At 32.8% G+C, this 16,417-nt stretch overlaps 1 protein-coding gene across 1 annotated transcript in view; it reads left to right on the top strand.

Moving 5' to 3' along the window:
• The window catches only part of LOC132727996 (uncharacterized), a 39,942-nt gene that overhangs the window by 4,198 nt on the left and 19,327 nt on the right, over nucleotides 1-16,417 (top strand). The window contains exons 2-4 of the mRNA XM_060713597.1: nucleotides 3,552-3,796; nucleotides 8,385-8,528; nucleotides 12,784-13,092. Of these exons, the coding sequence (XP_060569580.1) occupies nucleotides 3,555-3,796; nucleotides 8,385-8,528; nucleotides 12,784-13,092 (695 nt within the window). The 5' untranslated portion in view covers nucleotides 3,552-3,554. The remainder of the gene's footprint in view (nucleotides 1-3,551; nucleotides 3,797-8,384; nucleotides 8,529-12,783; nucleotides 13,093-16,417) is intronic.

The raw sequence follows: 16,417 nt of genomic DNA, 5'->3' as shown, positions 1-16,417 counted from the left end.
GACAAAACCAACAAGTGTGACTAGACAGACCTATAAAAATTGGAAAAGGAAAAAACTTCATGTTTTCTTTAATTTGCTTTTTAAGATTTGTTTAGAAAAAATAAGAAATCGAACATTTTTCCCTGCCTGGCTGTGGTTCTTTATTGCTTTTTGTTTTGATAGTTATCTTCTACTATCTTATCCGGTCAAGTTTTTTCTTTTTTCCATTGTCAATCACTTCTTTATTTCTTTCAGACCGTATAACATATACAACGTCAATCATTTTTGCTAAGTTACATTACAATTACATATACATTTTTAAAACATTTCTTGGGGTTGGACAAGAATGCCATGAATTATGGGATGAGTCTGAAGCTAAAGTAAGAAATTACTTATCGAAAAATCTTGAAATAGAAGATCCGCTATTGAGCTAGAACGTGCACATCGCTTTACAAGAAAAGTTATCTCTCTCATAATTGTTAAGTTTAACAAATTCAAAGATAAAGATCTTGTTCAGAAAATCTACAACTACAGCAGCAATTAACTAGTATATGACGATATTCGAGTATCTGAAGATTTTACCTCGCATACTAGAAAAATCAGATCCAAAGTTACTCATTATATCGACATCTTTAAGAAGCTGAACAAAAGATCGTATATTAAATGTGATAAGCTGATTAGGGACAGTGTATCCTATATATCTGACTTTGACAAGGATGATATTGTTCCTGAAAAATAGGACAGTGGACAATGTCTGAACAATAAACCGCCATATTTGAATTATCGACATGATGTTAAAAAATTTGTTTTTGACATATGTATTCTTGGTATGAAATAAGGTGTTTGAAATATTTTCGGTTTATCATCAAAATTGAGTGGACAAAGCGATATTTGTGATTTATCAGTTTATGTTGATAATATTAAGTCATTGAGCATTATTAGTTTGGTTGAATTTGGGCTAAAACTATGGTGAGTTTTTAATAACTGGTTATACATGTTTTGATGTTATTAGACCAATAACAAAAAAAAGCAAAACGAAATTCAGTTGGAATATCTGTTTTTGTTAAAAATATCATATTTCAGTATGCTGAAGTTATACAACTGAGACCTTCAAGTAACAAAATTTTTATTGTTACTTGTTAGATCTAAAATTAATATCCTTCATAATTTTCTTTCAAGGTTTTGTGTATATGTTACCAGAAAATTCGTCAATACACGAGGCACTGTTTGACGAGTTTGCTATTTTCGAAAGTGACTATCCGGGTCTTTCCATTTTTTCTTAGTTGATACCAATGCGTGTACATCCACAAACCTAATTATATTGCAATGAGTAGTGAGTTTTATTATATTATTAAATTATTGATACTCTTTATACTGAAGATACTATTTTGCCACCTAGAGCTAATCCTGATGGTAAATCTTTAAATAATTTCGGCAAAAAATAGCTTCAGCTTTGTATTGCTACTAAGCTTCATATATGTAGAGGCAGAATGTCAAAGGTTGTTGAACATACTGATTATTCTTCGAGTCTTATTGATTATATTCTGACTGATATGTCATTATCTGATAATATGTTGAAACCGAATGTAATCTTTTCACATGACGGTTAAGATAAAGTGCGCATCGCAATTAGAAAATAATATTCCTGAACAAGTATTTAGTATATCTCTAAGAATCTATATGCTCGACTGAAATGGTATGAAAATAATAAACAACAATCTATTGAAAAGTTAATTATAGGTCTCGATTCTCTGTATGACTTTTTTGATACAGCTTATGATAACAATGATATAATCTAGCTATACAGCGACTTACACATTGTTTTTACAATACTGGATCAAACAAATATGAACACTTGAAATAAGTGTATGAATAATCTTAATTTAAATCAGAAATGTCAATAATGATAAAATTCAACTTGTAAACAACTTCGTACCAATGTTCTTTGTGATTTAGAGAGTTTCGTAGATCAGGTTTGAAAAATTGTGTGACGCAAACTTTGTATTAGACAAAGGATAAGGCAGCTTTAGGAGGCGTTATAACACTATATATATATATAATGTTTGTCTGTGCAGTCTTATAGCCAAATATCTACCAAAAACCTCAAGATCGTTATCTCGCAGAAATTTGGTTTTCTTATGAAGCGTTATATATACACATAGTAGATAACAAGCTCTGTAACTATGCATTGGAATTAAACCTAGCAAGTATTATATGGAGAGTTGCTTAAGCTATCAAATACTGGTTAAGAATTATAAAAAATATTTAAATAAACTAACATAATGCTTTCAAGTCCAATACCGGCGGGGAGAAAATAATATTGATTCCTAGGCATTTTAAATTCGGACTGTACTTTTTAAAAATGAATTTGGTTATGTTTGTTAGCTTAACCAGGGGTAAGGACACGTTGACTTTTCGTGAATTATTTCGAAGATTGCGCGTTATTAATATTCAAACATGGTGGGAGGCTATTGATTCATCTAGCAGACTCGTGTTTTATCAATGTTTTCAAATTGAATTTAATAGAGAATCATACCTAGATCAAATTGAAAATTTAAAATTCCGGTAACTTAATTCTTAAATTTAGAGGCGGTTCTCGACCCGTAGGTAATAACTCTGGCTTCTTTAATGATAAACCATATGGTCAAAGGATTTGTTCTCTCTGTTATACGGACATGGATGATGAATATCACATTATCTTGATTTGTACTCACTTTAATACTATACGTAAAACATTCTACTAGAGGAATAAGTGAAAATTCCTTCACTTGAAAAATTTATATCTTTTCCAAGAAAAGCAGATGCGACACCATTTAACACTAGAGCATGCTTTCTCCACCATGCACTTAAATATAGACGCCAATTCAGTACATAAAAATTTAACATTGTAATAGTAATTATATAGTGTAATATAGCCGGTGATCTACGACACTCTCTTTTAACAACTTTAATAATGTCTTCCAATGTTCATATTACACTATACTATGTACATTGATGATCACCTCATTGTATTTTCCATTGCTTTTTCTTGTTTGTTGTATTATGTTGTATTTTTTGCCAGATATCCCAAGTTATCGTCCTTACAATTATTTACTTGATAGCAGCTTCAATAAGTTTTTTCTGACAAGTTCAATATTTTGTTCAAAAACATTTGAGAACAAAATGTTGCGACACTTTTAATGTCAATGAAAATTATAGACCCGCATGAGCCTGTTACCGAGATACATTCAAGTGGAATAGTGGAAATAGTAGAATGTAAAATATCTCACTTAAAGGTGTTTTCACCTGCCACCTCTCCCTAACAAAGGTGTTTTCACCTGCCACCTCTCCCTAACCCGTCTTTAACAAAGAGATTAACATTTTCTTAACAAAAGGTATACAATGAAAAATTAACTTAATGTATGAGGAAACCCTCGGTAAGTTAACGATTAAAATTTATTTCACTGGCATTAAATTGAAGAAACAAACAAATTGCATGAAGTGTTTTTTTTTACAAAATAAAAGATAAAAAAATTATTGTGTTGATGTCTACAGAGACAATGTTTATCAATCATAGATAATTTATTTTTCAGAGTATGGCAATGTCACTTGGACATAGTTGTAAAGAAAGTGGAAGTGACGAAGCTAGGGATAATGGAGAGGATACTGAGGTCTGCTCATATTGTGCTACCGATGGAAAGCTACAGCCAGCATCATACTTCTGTTATAATTGTGGCGTGTTTGGTAGATACATATGTGGGAGATGTTTAACGCATCATAACCGGACTGTGAAGAGTCATAAGGTAGAAATGATGAGCAATCAGCATATGTCACGAGGGTATGTAACACCATTAGGTATTTTATTGTTATGAATCAAGTATTTCTCGAAAAGTCACATTCATATTATTTTGATACCTAATAATTAAGATTTAGAAAGAACATCGAAACACAAGGCTAAATGATTTGTACGATGGGTGTAGCCCCCGTGTATAAATGAGATAGCCGAGTGTTTTCATGTTCTTGTTCTTTTGTATCATAGGCAAAAATGTTGTCGCAATATGAAAATCCACAAAAAGTAACCAATGAACGAGCATCTGAATATTATATTTCTATCCCTATCCCTTTCTCTGTCTTCACAATAAGTTAGCCTGAGAAAACATGAGCAACTATCAGTGGGTATGTAGGTAACTAATGCCTACATACCAGTTAACACATGTAAATGTATATCCATACGATTTAAATCTGACACATTTTCAACAGAACTTTCCCCAAACTATGATACAATTATTATTGATCTCATTCAGCCCCATCTCACTCTGTAGGTATGTTTTATTGAATATCATTTTTATTTAGCGGCAAAATGGCAAATATCTGTCACAATTTTAGATCACGTAAGCACAAGGCATTAATTATTACTGTCTCTTTTGTACGTCGTTCTCTTCTTCTACTAATAAACCAGTACAAAATAACAAATATATACCAGCACTCATTGTGACTAGTCGGTTACGTCGGTTATGGGAGGTTATTGGATATGGCTGGCAATATATGAGTATTACAACGATCAGTTTGTTTATACATGATTATGTGTTTACCAGAGACATGAAAACATCTTATTTGATAAATTTAGGTTGATAAATTCAGACAAAAGATTTGTTTTAATACATAATATTTTCTACTTAAAAAAACATGTTTGGTCGCCGATGGTATACATTTTTATTGAATCGTTTTCTTTCTTTTTTAAAAAGGCAACATTCTAATGGATAATGAAAGGCGTTGGCATTTTATTTGACGATTAGCTTAAACAATTTTGTTAACTGGAGTAGTTACCGTTTCAATTGGAATTCGAGGATTTGTTCAGAATTTAGTAAATGCATTACTCTTGTAGTTTGGTAACCTGGTTTATGATTTTTTATTTTAGAAAAGAATGCCCAGATTTTGTACTTGTTTACAATTTAATGATCGTAGAAAGAAAGCCCCTGTCATGTATTACATGTGTCGTTTCAAGCTTATATGAAACAAGAGGGCCAAGATGGCCCTAGATTGCTCATCTGACCAATCGAACCAAGTTTCATGACAGGTGAGTTAAAAATGTGACCACTAGAGTGTTACAAAGGATTATCCATATTTGAGCAGTGTGACTTAGTTGTTTACCCCAGGTGACCCATATTCAAATTTGACCTAGAAATCATTTTGAATCAAACTTTTATACCAATTTCCAATATATTTTTATCAAAATAGCAGCCACTAGAGGGTCTACAACATTTTTCTATTATTAGCTCCTGTGATCTAGTTTTTCATTCGAGATGACCCATTTTCTAATATATCCGAGAAATTATCTAGACTAATATCCTGACCAAGATTGATGACAATTGACTCAAACATGTGACCACTAGAGTGTTAACAAGGATTTTCCATATTGAAGCGGTGTGTGACCTAGTTTATGACCCAAGGTAACCCATATTCGAACTTGACCGGGAAATCATCAAAGCAAACTTTCAGACCAATTTCCAGGATATTTCTATCAAAACAGTAGGCACTGGAGTGTATATTCTAAGCCCCTGTGACCTTGTTTTTCATCTGAGATAACCCATGTTCAAACTCATCCGAGCAATTACCAAGACAAGGATCCTGACCAAGTTTGATCACAATTGATTAAAAAATATGACCACTAGAGTGTAACAAGGTTTTTTTTATTTCTAGCTCGTATGACCTAGTTTTTCATCCGAGATGTGTGAACTCATCCGAAAAGTAACGGACGACATTCATTCAGACCATTGCATTTTGATAGAAATTTCTGACTCAAGTTGCAATCAGTGAGGTTCCACGTCAGTGACTTTACAAGCAATTATTGAAAATACAAACACTAAACAGTAACTTGCTAAGCCCTTAGTAACCATTGACTTACATAGCAACCATTTAGGTTTTATTACTATCATTATTTTTTTTCATAGCAACCAGTGACTTTCAATTTGAACCAGTGACTTTCTACAGCTTCTAGGGACATAAATAGCAACCATTTACTTTCCATAGTAACAAGTATTTTTCATAGATATCATTGTCTTTATATAGCAGCCAGTGAATTCCATAGCAACCATTGACTTTCTATAGCAACTAGTGGCTTAATGGACAATAATTTACTTTTCCCGAAACAATCACTATTATTACAACTTTTAGCGTTCTTTAGTAAGCAATATCTTTCATAGAAAATATTCACTATCCTTAGCAGCCTGTGACTTTGAAAGCAATCATCAACTTTCTGTAGCAACCAATTGCTTCCATAGCAACCGTTTTCATTCCTAAGCATTCCTGTATGTAGTAACCTTTGACTTCCATTGCATACAGAAAATTTTATAGCAACCAGTTATATATTAATTACCATCCTCCAAAGCAACCATTGACTATCCATAGCTTCCAGTGACTCCAATAAGCAACAACTGAATTTCCTAAGTAACTCCGATGGGAACCACTGACTTTCAAAAGCAACCATTGACTTAATAAGGCAGCCCGTGTTTTCTACAAAAATTGCTATTCGAAAGCAATCAGTCGATCCAAAGCAACCATTGTCTTTCAATAGGACTAATTTTATTTCATAACAGTTATAGACTTTCCATATGAATCATCGATATTCTATAAAACAAGTGACTTCCATAGCAACCTTTGAATTTGTAAAGCAACAAATGAGTTCCATACTGTAATGAACAGCGGCTTTCTATAGCAAGAAATGACTTTCCATAGCAACCAGTACATTGAAGAGCAATAAGTATTAGCTTTTCATAACAACCATTGACTTCCATGGCAACTAGTGACTTCTATAGCAACAGCTGACTTCTATAGCAAACATTGACTTTCAATAGTAAAGAATGACATAACTATCAACCATTAACTTTCCTTGTAACCGGTTATACTCAAAGCCACCAGTGACTTTCCCCAACTACCAATGACTTATATAGGAACCAAAAGCTTTCATTTGCAACCATTGACTCACATGACACTCATTTACTTTCAGTTGGAACCATTTAGTTTCAAAAGCAACCATTAACTTAAATAGCTGCATATGACTTTTCACAGCAACCTTTGACTTTTTATACATGTATGAACAATTTTTTTAAAGCAGTTACTGACTTCCATAGGAACCATTGACTTACTATATCAAACAGTAAATTTCCATAGCAACCATTTACTTTCAACATCAACCAATGACTTCCAAAGCAACCATTGACTGAACTAAGCAACCTGTTATTTCACAGGTCTTTTCATAGAAAGCGTTAGAATCCATACCAGCCACTGTCTTTCCCAAGCAGCTATTGATTTTCATAGCACCAGTTGACTGTCAATAGGAACATTTTATTTTGAATTATTGACTTTCCATAGCAACCACTGACTTCCATTACAAACTGTAAATTTCTTGAGCAATCATTGACTCCCATGGCAACGACTGACTTTCCATAGCAACGTGTGAATTTACCATTGACTTTCATAGTAACCACTGACTTATACAAGAACCGTTTATTTCGAATAGCAATTAATGAATTCTATAGTAACTATTTATTTCTTTTGGTAATTGCAAGTAGTTAACATGGGCACTATTTTAGATGTAGCTATGACATCAGTTTGCAATATTGACTTTATATTTGCTTTTCTGTTACAGTAAACAATATCATTTGTTCCTTGTCATTAACCGCCTTTATAATCAGGTGAGCAATATAAGAGCCATTTTGGCCCTCTTGGTTTAGTGTAAGAATTTTTTCTTGGTCTTAGAACTAGTTAAACAATACATGAGAAAATCTATTTTGGACAATTTAAGGGACATAATAACAAACAAATCATTCTTAAAATAAATTAAATATTTAAGGTTAACATGAATATTTCTTTCAAACCTTCCTTGGATATCACTTCATTTAATTTAATGAAAGAATATTCATGAAAAATTATTTAAAATCCAGTAAATTAATATCATAATTATCAAAAGAATATGTCAAAAGGATGAGGATATTATGATGGTAGATGTTACATCAATTTCCTCAGTCTGACAGCTGAATCTGGTAGTTTGTTTATACATTAGAATAATTTATAGATATAATAATAACACATATTATAGTCATGTCATTCAAGGTTGAATTTAAAAAAGCTATAAAACTTTTAGGCTTTTTTTGAAGTTTTTTGTTCTACCCATAAAGGTTTAATCCTGAAGTACTGAATTGTGGGATTGTGAAGGAAATTTGTTTGCTCTATTCTTATATTTGACATGTTAGTCGTAAGGTAGTTGTTGTCGTTTTACTTTAAATATGTTAGACAAGTTTTAAAAGATACCATGAGCTGATTAAAGTCGTCTTTTTATGAAGAATAGTGTATTTATTCTTAATTATGTTACATTTTATAACGTTGAATTTGTGAGGATAAACTGTCGTTTAAATTATGTTATTTAGACAAACATTGGAGAAAGAACTTGAAAAAGAGCAACAGAAAGTAGAAGAACTACGCCACAAACTTGATGACAGTTTGAAACAAATCCAAGAAACGGAGTTTATAAAGAGAGATTTAGAGATTGAATTAACACATCTAGCGCAAAGGTATAATTTAGATATCTGAATTATTTTTACGAATAATCTGTATGCACAAAAAAGGTACGTTTGCATGTTTTACTACAAATCTGTACCCAATGTGTGGTGCAATAATCCACGTCAGATCGCCATTTATTTTGTGTCAGTCGTCTGCCCAGCGAATTATTTTAGTGAAATCGGAAACTATGCATTATAAATGCTGCTGTTTTTCAATTTTCAATCACAACATCAAAATTACATTAAACTTTGATATAACACTATCTGCACACCAAACTGTGACGCTCTTTCGTTTGCCCCTCATACAAGTGATATTTTTATTGTTTCATTAAGACATATATAAATTGACCTATGTTGCAAACGGGCTACCATGGTTACTCAGCGTGCAAGCGATATCAACGGAATTAATTTTGTTTAAACTTATATAATTAATCAATGGTTTTCCATACAATTGATGTGTAAAAGTAAAACCTAAAAAACGTCTCCTCCAAACTACTGGCTAGAGCTAAGATATTATGGCATGTTAAACGTTGCAACATTCAATAAATTGCATGTTTGTTCTATATCCAATATTTGTATTGTATAACTCTAATTTTATATTCTATACCATAATATTTATTCAATCCTGCTGAACAGTTGTTCATCATAAACATATTTGTGTGCGATAATTTTCTATATGTATGTTCAATATTTGACAATATATATTGTATAATTAAAAATATTTATTGTATAGATCTACTGAAACATATTAATTCGATAATTTGAATCATGGGATAGAACACTTAGCATACAAAGCCCCGCCTATAAATTAAGCACGAATTTATGATAAGGCGTTATAATTTTTTATAAACTAGACTATTGTGAGGTGGAAATGAACAGCGTCCCTGTGAATGTCACTTGTAAATAATGCATATGCTTTATCCTCCTTAAAAATGTATATGTATGTCTAAAAAATGGAAATAGGTTTTAAAATATTTAGGACATACAGTCGTATAATAATGAAAATGTTATGCCGTTAATGTAATGTGCATGTAAAGCGACCCGGCGGACGGTATAACTTTGAAGCTTGACGTTAACGACGTCACAAGCACATTGTCTTAACGGAGCAACTCTTAACTCATTTACGAAGTAGGCCAATACGTATCTCACATGTTGTTGATTGTGAAACTGTATACATATATACTCTGTACATGTCGGTATCATACTGTATTGTTATATACTGTATGATTATAAATGAGCTCCTGTTACGACGCAAATTTTCGTCTTTCCTTCTGTAACTTGATTGCTAGAAAATCATAGATGCAATAAACTTTATATGTCTTATATTAATATAATTTTGCTGCATGAAAATAAAAGAATAATACATCTAAGAACAAAATTGTCATTGTTTAAAAATTAAATACATTGTATAACGCATAACCAATTTTGAACGGGACTGTTAAATTGTTTAAAAAATCACCTTAAGACCCTAAAGTAGAATGATTTATACAATTGTAAACCAAGAACATGATAATCACACTGGCCATACATTTCGCAGTCGAGGTATGTGGAAGAGATTTCGTCGCAGACACTGTGAATAAAATATGGCAGTTTATGACTGAAGTTTGCTTTTATACTTTAATGTTTTAATGGAAACACTTAGTGAGACTGGAGCCCACATGTGTATTTTCCAAATTTATTACACGCACACGGTGCAATTCATTGCAATTTGTGCAATCACTTCCGTACAGTTTGACGAGGGAATGCCACTTTTGCCTAATTTTTCTTAAAACATGTAAAAATGTGTGCAAAATGACTCCTAAATACGCCAACATTACATGGTATGTATGATAAATGCACAAAACAACCATATTTTTAACATTTGAAAATTGTTATTTCCTTTTTTATAAAAGAATTGACAAAAATTGAGTACAACGCAAACGGCGGTGATTTGATTGCAACGCAGTGCTTTTGTCCCGATACAATTATTGTGTATTATGAGGGTTTACTTGACAGAACTTTTTTTTCAATAGAGTACAACACTTCTCTTACTTTGACATAGAAATAGAGGATATTTGTTTGTTTGTGTGTAAGATGAAATTTTATTTCATCGAGTGGGCTTTAAAAACAGTATTCTCACGAGTGGCGTGAATGAATGATTTTTAAAGTTTACGAGATGAAATAAAATTACATCTTACACAACAAACAGACAAATTTTCTTTTTATTTTATGCTTTAAAACAAGTTAAAACGAAATTTCCATAATTTTAACGTTAATATTAAAATCTGTTTCCCCCATTGAGAGCCCCATTTAGAGGGAATTTCTCATTAAAAACAAGAAGTCTTGAGCTGAAAAATAAGTCCGCTAATCAAGGTTAAATGACGGTGATATTTATTCATTTTATTAAAAAAATATGAATGATTGCTTGTTTTAATAATAAAAACAAACAATTCTTTTAGGAGAAAAAGTCCAACCATCCATCCATATTTCTGTTACTTACTGCGAATTTATATTAGACCTGGCTTTGTAAAATGTAAGCGGCAGCCATTTTTTAAAGTTGTGTATTTCATGGGAGGAAAATAATTGTGTAAGATTCAGAAGGATATAATTTGGATTTGTTAGTCATACACCTTTTTAAAAGAAAGAAAACTTATTTGAGGATTGTAACAGACAAAAAATAAGTGTTGACAGAAGTGAAAACATTCAGAAAAGGAGCTAGGAAAATGGAAAACTTGGAAGCTTGCTAAGGCTTTGTAAGGAACGCTGGGTTGATTTACTTATTTTATTTTACGAGTGATGGCTGTCAATGCTTTTCAATTTTTCATAAAGCATACGGCAGTTATTGCTCGTAGGATACTTTAATATGCCCAAATGTCATCAAGAGCAGTTTAGCATGGGGAAGGAATGTATTTTTCAGACTGTAAAAACGAAACAAAAAAATTAAGAGACGAAATTTCGTGATTGGAATTTGAAGGAAATTATTATAGAAGTAAGTTTTCTCTCTTTATTACTTTTGACATTTAAGTTATTTATCTATTTCAGCTTTGCTAGTTTTTTAACAGCCTGATATTGTCAGAATTGTCAGTAAAAATAAAATTGAGGTACCACATGGGAAAAATCTTAAAAAAGTAGTTTCGTCATTGAAAAAAGTGAAATTATATTTTGATAATTTTCACTGTGAAATTATCAAATATAATTTTCACGGATAAATCAGTAATCCACTGAAAAGCATAAAATAAACGTGTTTCTTTAGTAGTTTATCTAAAATACGAAGTATAGACCGATGCTAGAAAAGCCTTTCTTACAGCCCCCATGTAAGACAAGTTGCGCGCTTTAAATGACGTCATTGCCGCGCGCCATTTATGAATGAATTTCGTTCTCAAGAAGACGTCATTTTACTATTATGAATGAAGTTTTATCACATAAACCGTAGGAGTATAAAAAGCCATTTAATAAAAATAATAATACACTACACGATATTTCACTAGACTAATGTATTAACACTTTGACGTGACGTCATTTGCGCTATAAACATAGTGTTAAAGCACTGATGTTAGCGCGTAAAATGAAAATGACTCTTGCCAACAGTTGACTGTTCTTATTTTATATATGTTATAAATATATAGGGGCTATCATTCAACTAGTTCAAGAAATTTAGTATTTAACCTTCACTCATTCAATATCCTCTATGTAATTTCATACGCTACTTTAAGAAAAAAGTGCGTTATAAGAATATCAGTTTTCGTGATTTTTGTTCTGAAAATAATGAATGTGTAATATACGAGAAAAATAATCAAACACCCGCTGTCGGTACATCCGGAAATATCTTGCTCTCGGAGAACTGTTTAGCGGCAACTCGGCAGAGCCTCGTTACCGCCTCAAATTTTGGGCTAGACATTCCGGTCTGTACCGGCAGCCAGTGTAAGATTCTTATAATACATATGATCATATTTTTACACACTCAAAAAAAAAGGGTTTCTCTGATATCAACGTAGGAAAAGGGTTGTTCTAAATTGAAAAATGTGGTTGTAGAAGTAGTAGTAGTAAGTAATAGTAGTAAGTAGTAGTAGTAGTAGTAGTAGTAGTAGTAGAAGTAGTAGTAGGTAGTAGTGGTAGTGTAGTAGAAGAAGAAGTGACAGTAGCAGTAGCAGTAGCCGTAGCAGTAGCAGCAGCAACAGTAGTAATTATAACTCATATTATAAGAGAGCATTTAAATACAGCTATTTTGTTGTTTTTCATGATTGAAAGCAAGCAAATAATAAATATTTTTTTAATGTTATATTTATAGTCTTCAGCAGGAAAAGAAGATAAGAACAGCTGTTGAAAATGATTTAAAGTCTGCTGAGAACATGGCTGTGAGGCTTCAGAAACAACTCTATGACCATTTTGATGAGCGTGAGAAAGATCAAAAAAGAATAGCAGAACTAGAAGCTGCATGTAAAAATCTTGAAGCTGCATGTAAAAATATTGATATACAGAAAAATCAACAGGCAAAAAAGGATATGGAACACATGCAAAATATTCTTAAAGAGGAGAAAAGTGACTCAGGTGACCAATACAAAAAGCTCCTAGCAGTACGAGATGATTTACGAGACAGGTAAGTTAGAAGTATTCAGACAATTCTAATATTTTTTTTTAAGTTTCAGACTCTTTCAGATCTAGGATCAATAGCAGCACGTTTTTGTTACTACAGATTAGTAGCGACATAAAGGGATCACTTCTCCGTCATCTGTCTGTCTGTCTGTCTGTATGTCCGTACAAACATAGAGGTTCATCAGTTTCTAGGAACACATTAGGTAACGGTACATGTTTTTGGATCCTATTCATTGCCATTTTACTTGCGTGCCTTATTTAAGGCCTTATGTGACTAGAAAAACAATGAAGATGAAAAGAAAAGTCTCATAAGTACCATTTTGTAAAAATGTCCGTATGTTTGTCCGTTACAAAACTAGTCATAATTTCTTCTCAAAAACTACTTGTGCTATTTCATCCAAACTTGATAGGAATGATCAATACCAAGTCTAGTTGTGCTCATTGTCAGTATTTTCCTGTTTAATGAATTTTGTCAAAGTTATGGCCCTTTAATTATTTTTATTTTTTAAAGATTTTCCGGACTACTTCTCTTAAACCACCTATGCAATTTCAATCAAACTTTACAGGATCGATCTGTATATCAAGTACTTGCGCTTATTTCACGGGTTTTCAAGTTGAATGATTTTTTACTGAGTTTATAATGGCCCTTTAATATATTGTTGTTTTTGTGTGTTGCCAACTACACATATTCTTGTCCGGACTACTTCTCAGAAACTACAGATGCGATTTCATCCAAACTTTAAAGGAAATGTTTGTTTGTTTAGGCTTTACGTCATACGATAGTGTATACATCATATCGCGACGTTCCAGCTTTACTGGTGGAGGAAAACCTCAGGTGCCCTTCCGTGCATTACTTCAGACACAAACGGGCACCTTAGTAGAACCATCGACGTTCCGTTAGCTAGCTGGATAGCTTCCTCACATGAAAGAAGCCAAAGTCCCTGTCGGGATTCGAACCCACAGCGGTGAGGGGCAAGTGGTTTGAAGTCAACTACCTTAACCACTCGGCCACGGACGTCCCCTTGAAAGGAACAATCAGTTTTAAGTTTGGTTGTGCATTGAGTCGGCATTTTGCAGTTAAATGATTTTTGTCACAGTTATGGCCATGATTTTCATTTTGTTAAAAGTTTGTCTGGATTACTCCCCTTAAAACACTTATAAATTTCAATAAAATCTTAACAGGAATGATCGGTAGATCAAGTGCCTGCTCATATTACACAGGTTTTCCAGACGAATGTTTTTTTTCAAAGTTAAGGCCATTGAATGAATAAAGTGGTTAATAAAGTTTGTTCGGTCAGCTTCTCGTATACCACTTATGCAATTTCATTGAAACTTTACAGGATTGATTTGTAGGTTTAAGACTTGTGCATATTACACAGGTTTCCCGCTTGAATGAGTATTGGCTTAGTAATAGACCTTGAATTAATGGGTAATTTTGGTGTTCCCAGCTACAGAGAAGCATGTCTGGACTAATTCTCAGAAACTACTGCAATTTCACCCAAACATTTAAAAAAATTAACTTTAAAAGACTTCTATTCAGAAACTTCTATACCTATAGCTAATGAATGTTAATTTTTTTGTTCTTTTCAAAAGTAATGTAAAAAATGTTTCTTGTGTCAGAAAATAAGCCCTGTCCTTTGGGCACTTATTTTACGTTTACTTGTATAGAAAGCAGACATCAAAATTATCCTGAGAAACTACAATGTCGTAAGATCTTATCTTTGGCTTGTTGCCAGTCAATGTCAAATCATTTAATTTTTGCTTAGATTGTCATAACTTTAGTACTCATGTCAAATTTGATTTTTTAATTCTGTTTAAGAAAGTGATATATTTAGCTCACCAGAACCGATAGTACAGGGTGAGCTATTAGTATGTTGGGGGATGCTCCGGCGTCCATCGTCATGCGTCAACAATCATCTTTTTCTGTAAAACTGCTGGGCAGATTTATCTCAAATTTGGTCTGTAGTATCCTTGTGACAGTAATACTTAAATTTGCTCATTTCATTTCAATTAAGCCCTTTAGGAGTAAACTGAGCTAAAAAATAGAACCTATAAACATCCAAACTTTAAACTTGATAATTTGATTAAATGCTACAGTTTTTTGGCCATCACAGTTTATATCTATGTTATCCGTTAATTTCGTGCTTTGAATAGGGAGGAGAAGTCCTTAAAGAAAAAGTTTTCAATTGTGTCTTGAAAATTTCTACAGATTTGCTTTGTTTAAGGTCTCTGGGAAGTTTATTCCATAACTTTGGACGGACCTATTGTACTATATATTCTATCTGAAAAGCTCTTGCTTCTGTTAAATGGTATTCCATAGTGTCCAACAGCTGACTGCGATGATCTTAAAGAGCGTTTTTGGGTTTGAAGAGTCAATTAATTAAAAATCAATTAAGTAAGTTGGTGCATATCTTACAGAAAATTGTATATATACACTAGAATCTTAAAACTCATACGAGCCTAAAATGGCAGCCAATGTAAATCGAAAAGTGCTTACTTGGATCCATCAAATTTTGATCTATTTAATACAAGTTTAGCACACATGTTTTGGATATTACGATGAAGTTTAGATAACTCAGTTGGCAAAATACCGTACAATATGACGTTACAGTATTCCAAGTGAGATATAACAAGAGATAAAATAAGTGTTTCTGTGTCATCAGAAGACAAATACTGCCGAATGCTCTTGACTTTAAAATAGTTAAGCATAGCAGTGTGATTTGTTCTTTGAAATTTAAATATTCTTGGAAGGCACACAGATATCTTATATAATGTTGCGATTCGACCTTAGTAGCACAAATATCAATTTCCTTTTGTGTTACACTTCTCTAATTGTTGAGTGCTTCCATAAAGAATTAACTTAGTCTTTGTGTTATTCATTTTCAATTTCTTTCCGTTCATCCACTCTTTGATGTCGACGTCGGATTTTTTGAGGTCATGAATTGTAGACGCTTCTTCGAATGGTGGTTAAAAGCGTTTGTTAGCCGTGTTATCACCGGCAAATCCAAACACGGGAATAGAAGGAGACACAATGTCAAATATCGTTCCAGCATAGGTCAGATATAGCCAAGGCCCCAAATAACTTCCCTGGGGGACACAACAGTCAAGCTCTCTTACTGTTGACTAATTGGAATGAACGAATTCCACCTATCTGATAGGGGAGTCACATATGCTATACTGGGACTTCAGAACATCAAGTAAAATGCTGTGGTTGACAGTGTCAAATGCCGCTCTCAGATCAAGAGCAATCATAGCATTTACTTCTTTAAGAAGTCTAAGAAGGGCAGACTCGCATGAGTGGAACTGGCGATATGCCGACTGATTAGTTG

The sequence above is a fragment of the Ruditapes philippinarum genome, unplaced genomic scaffold, assembly GCF_026571515.1.
Source record: "Ruditapes philippinarum isolate M1 unplaced genomic scaffold, ASM2657151v2 ctg769_1_1_1_1, whole genome shotgun sequence".
In the NCBI taxonomy this organism is placed as follows: Eukaryota; Metazoa; Mollusca; class Bivalvia; order Venerida; family Veneridae; genus Ruditapes; species Ruditapes philippinarum.
This window is presented reverse-complemented; position numbering and strand designations above follow the sequence as displayed.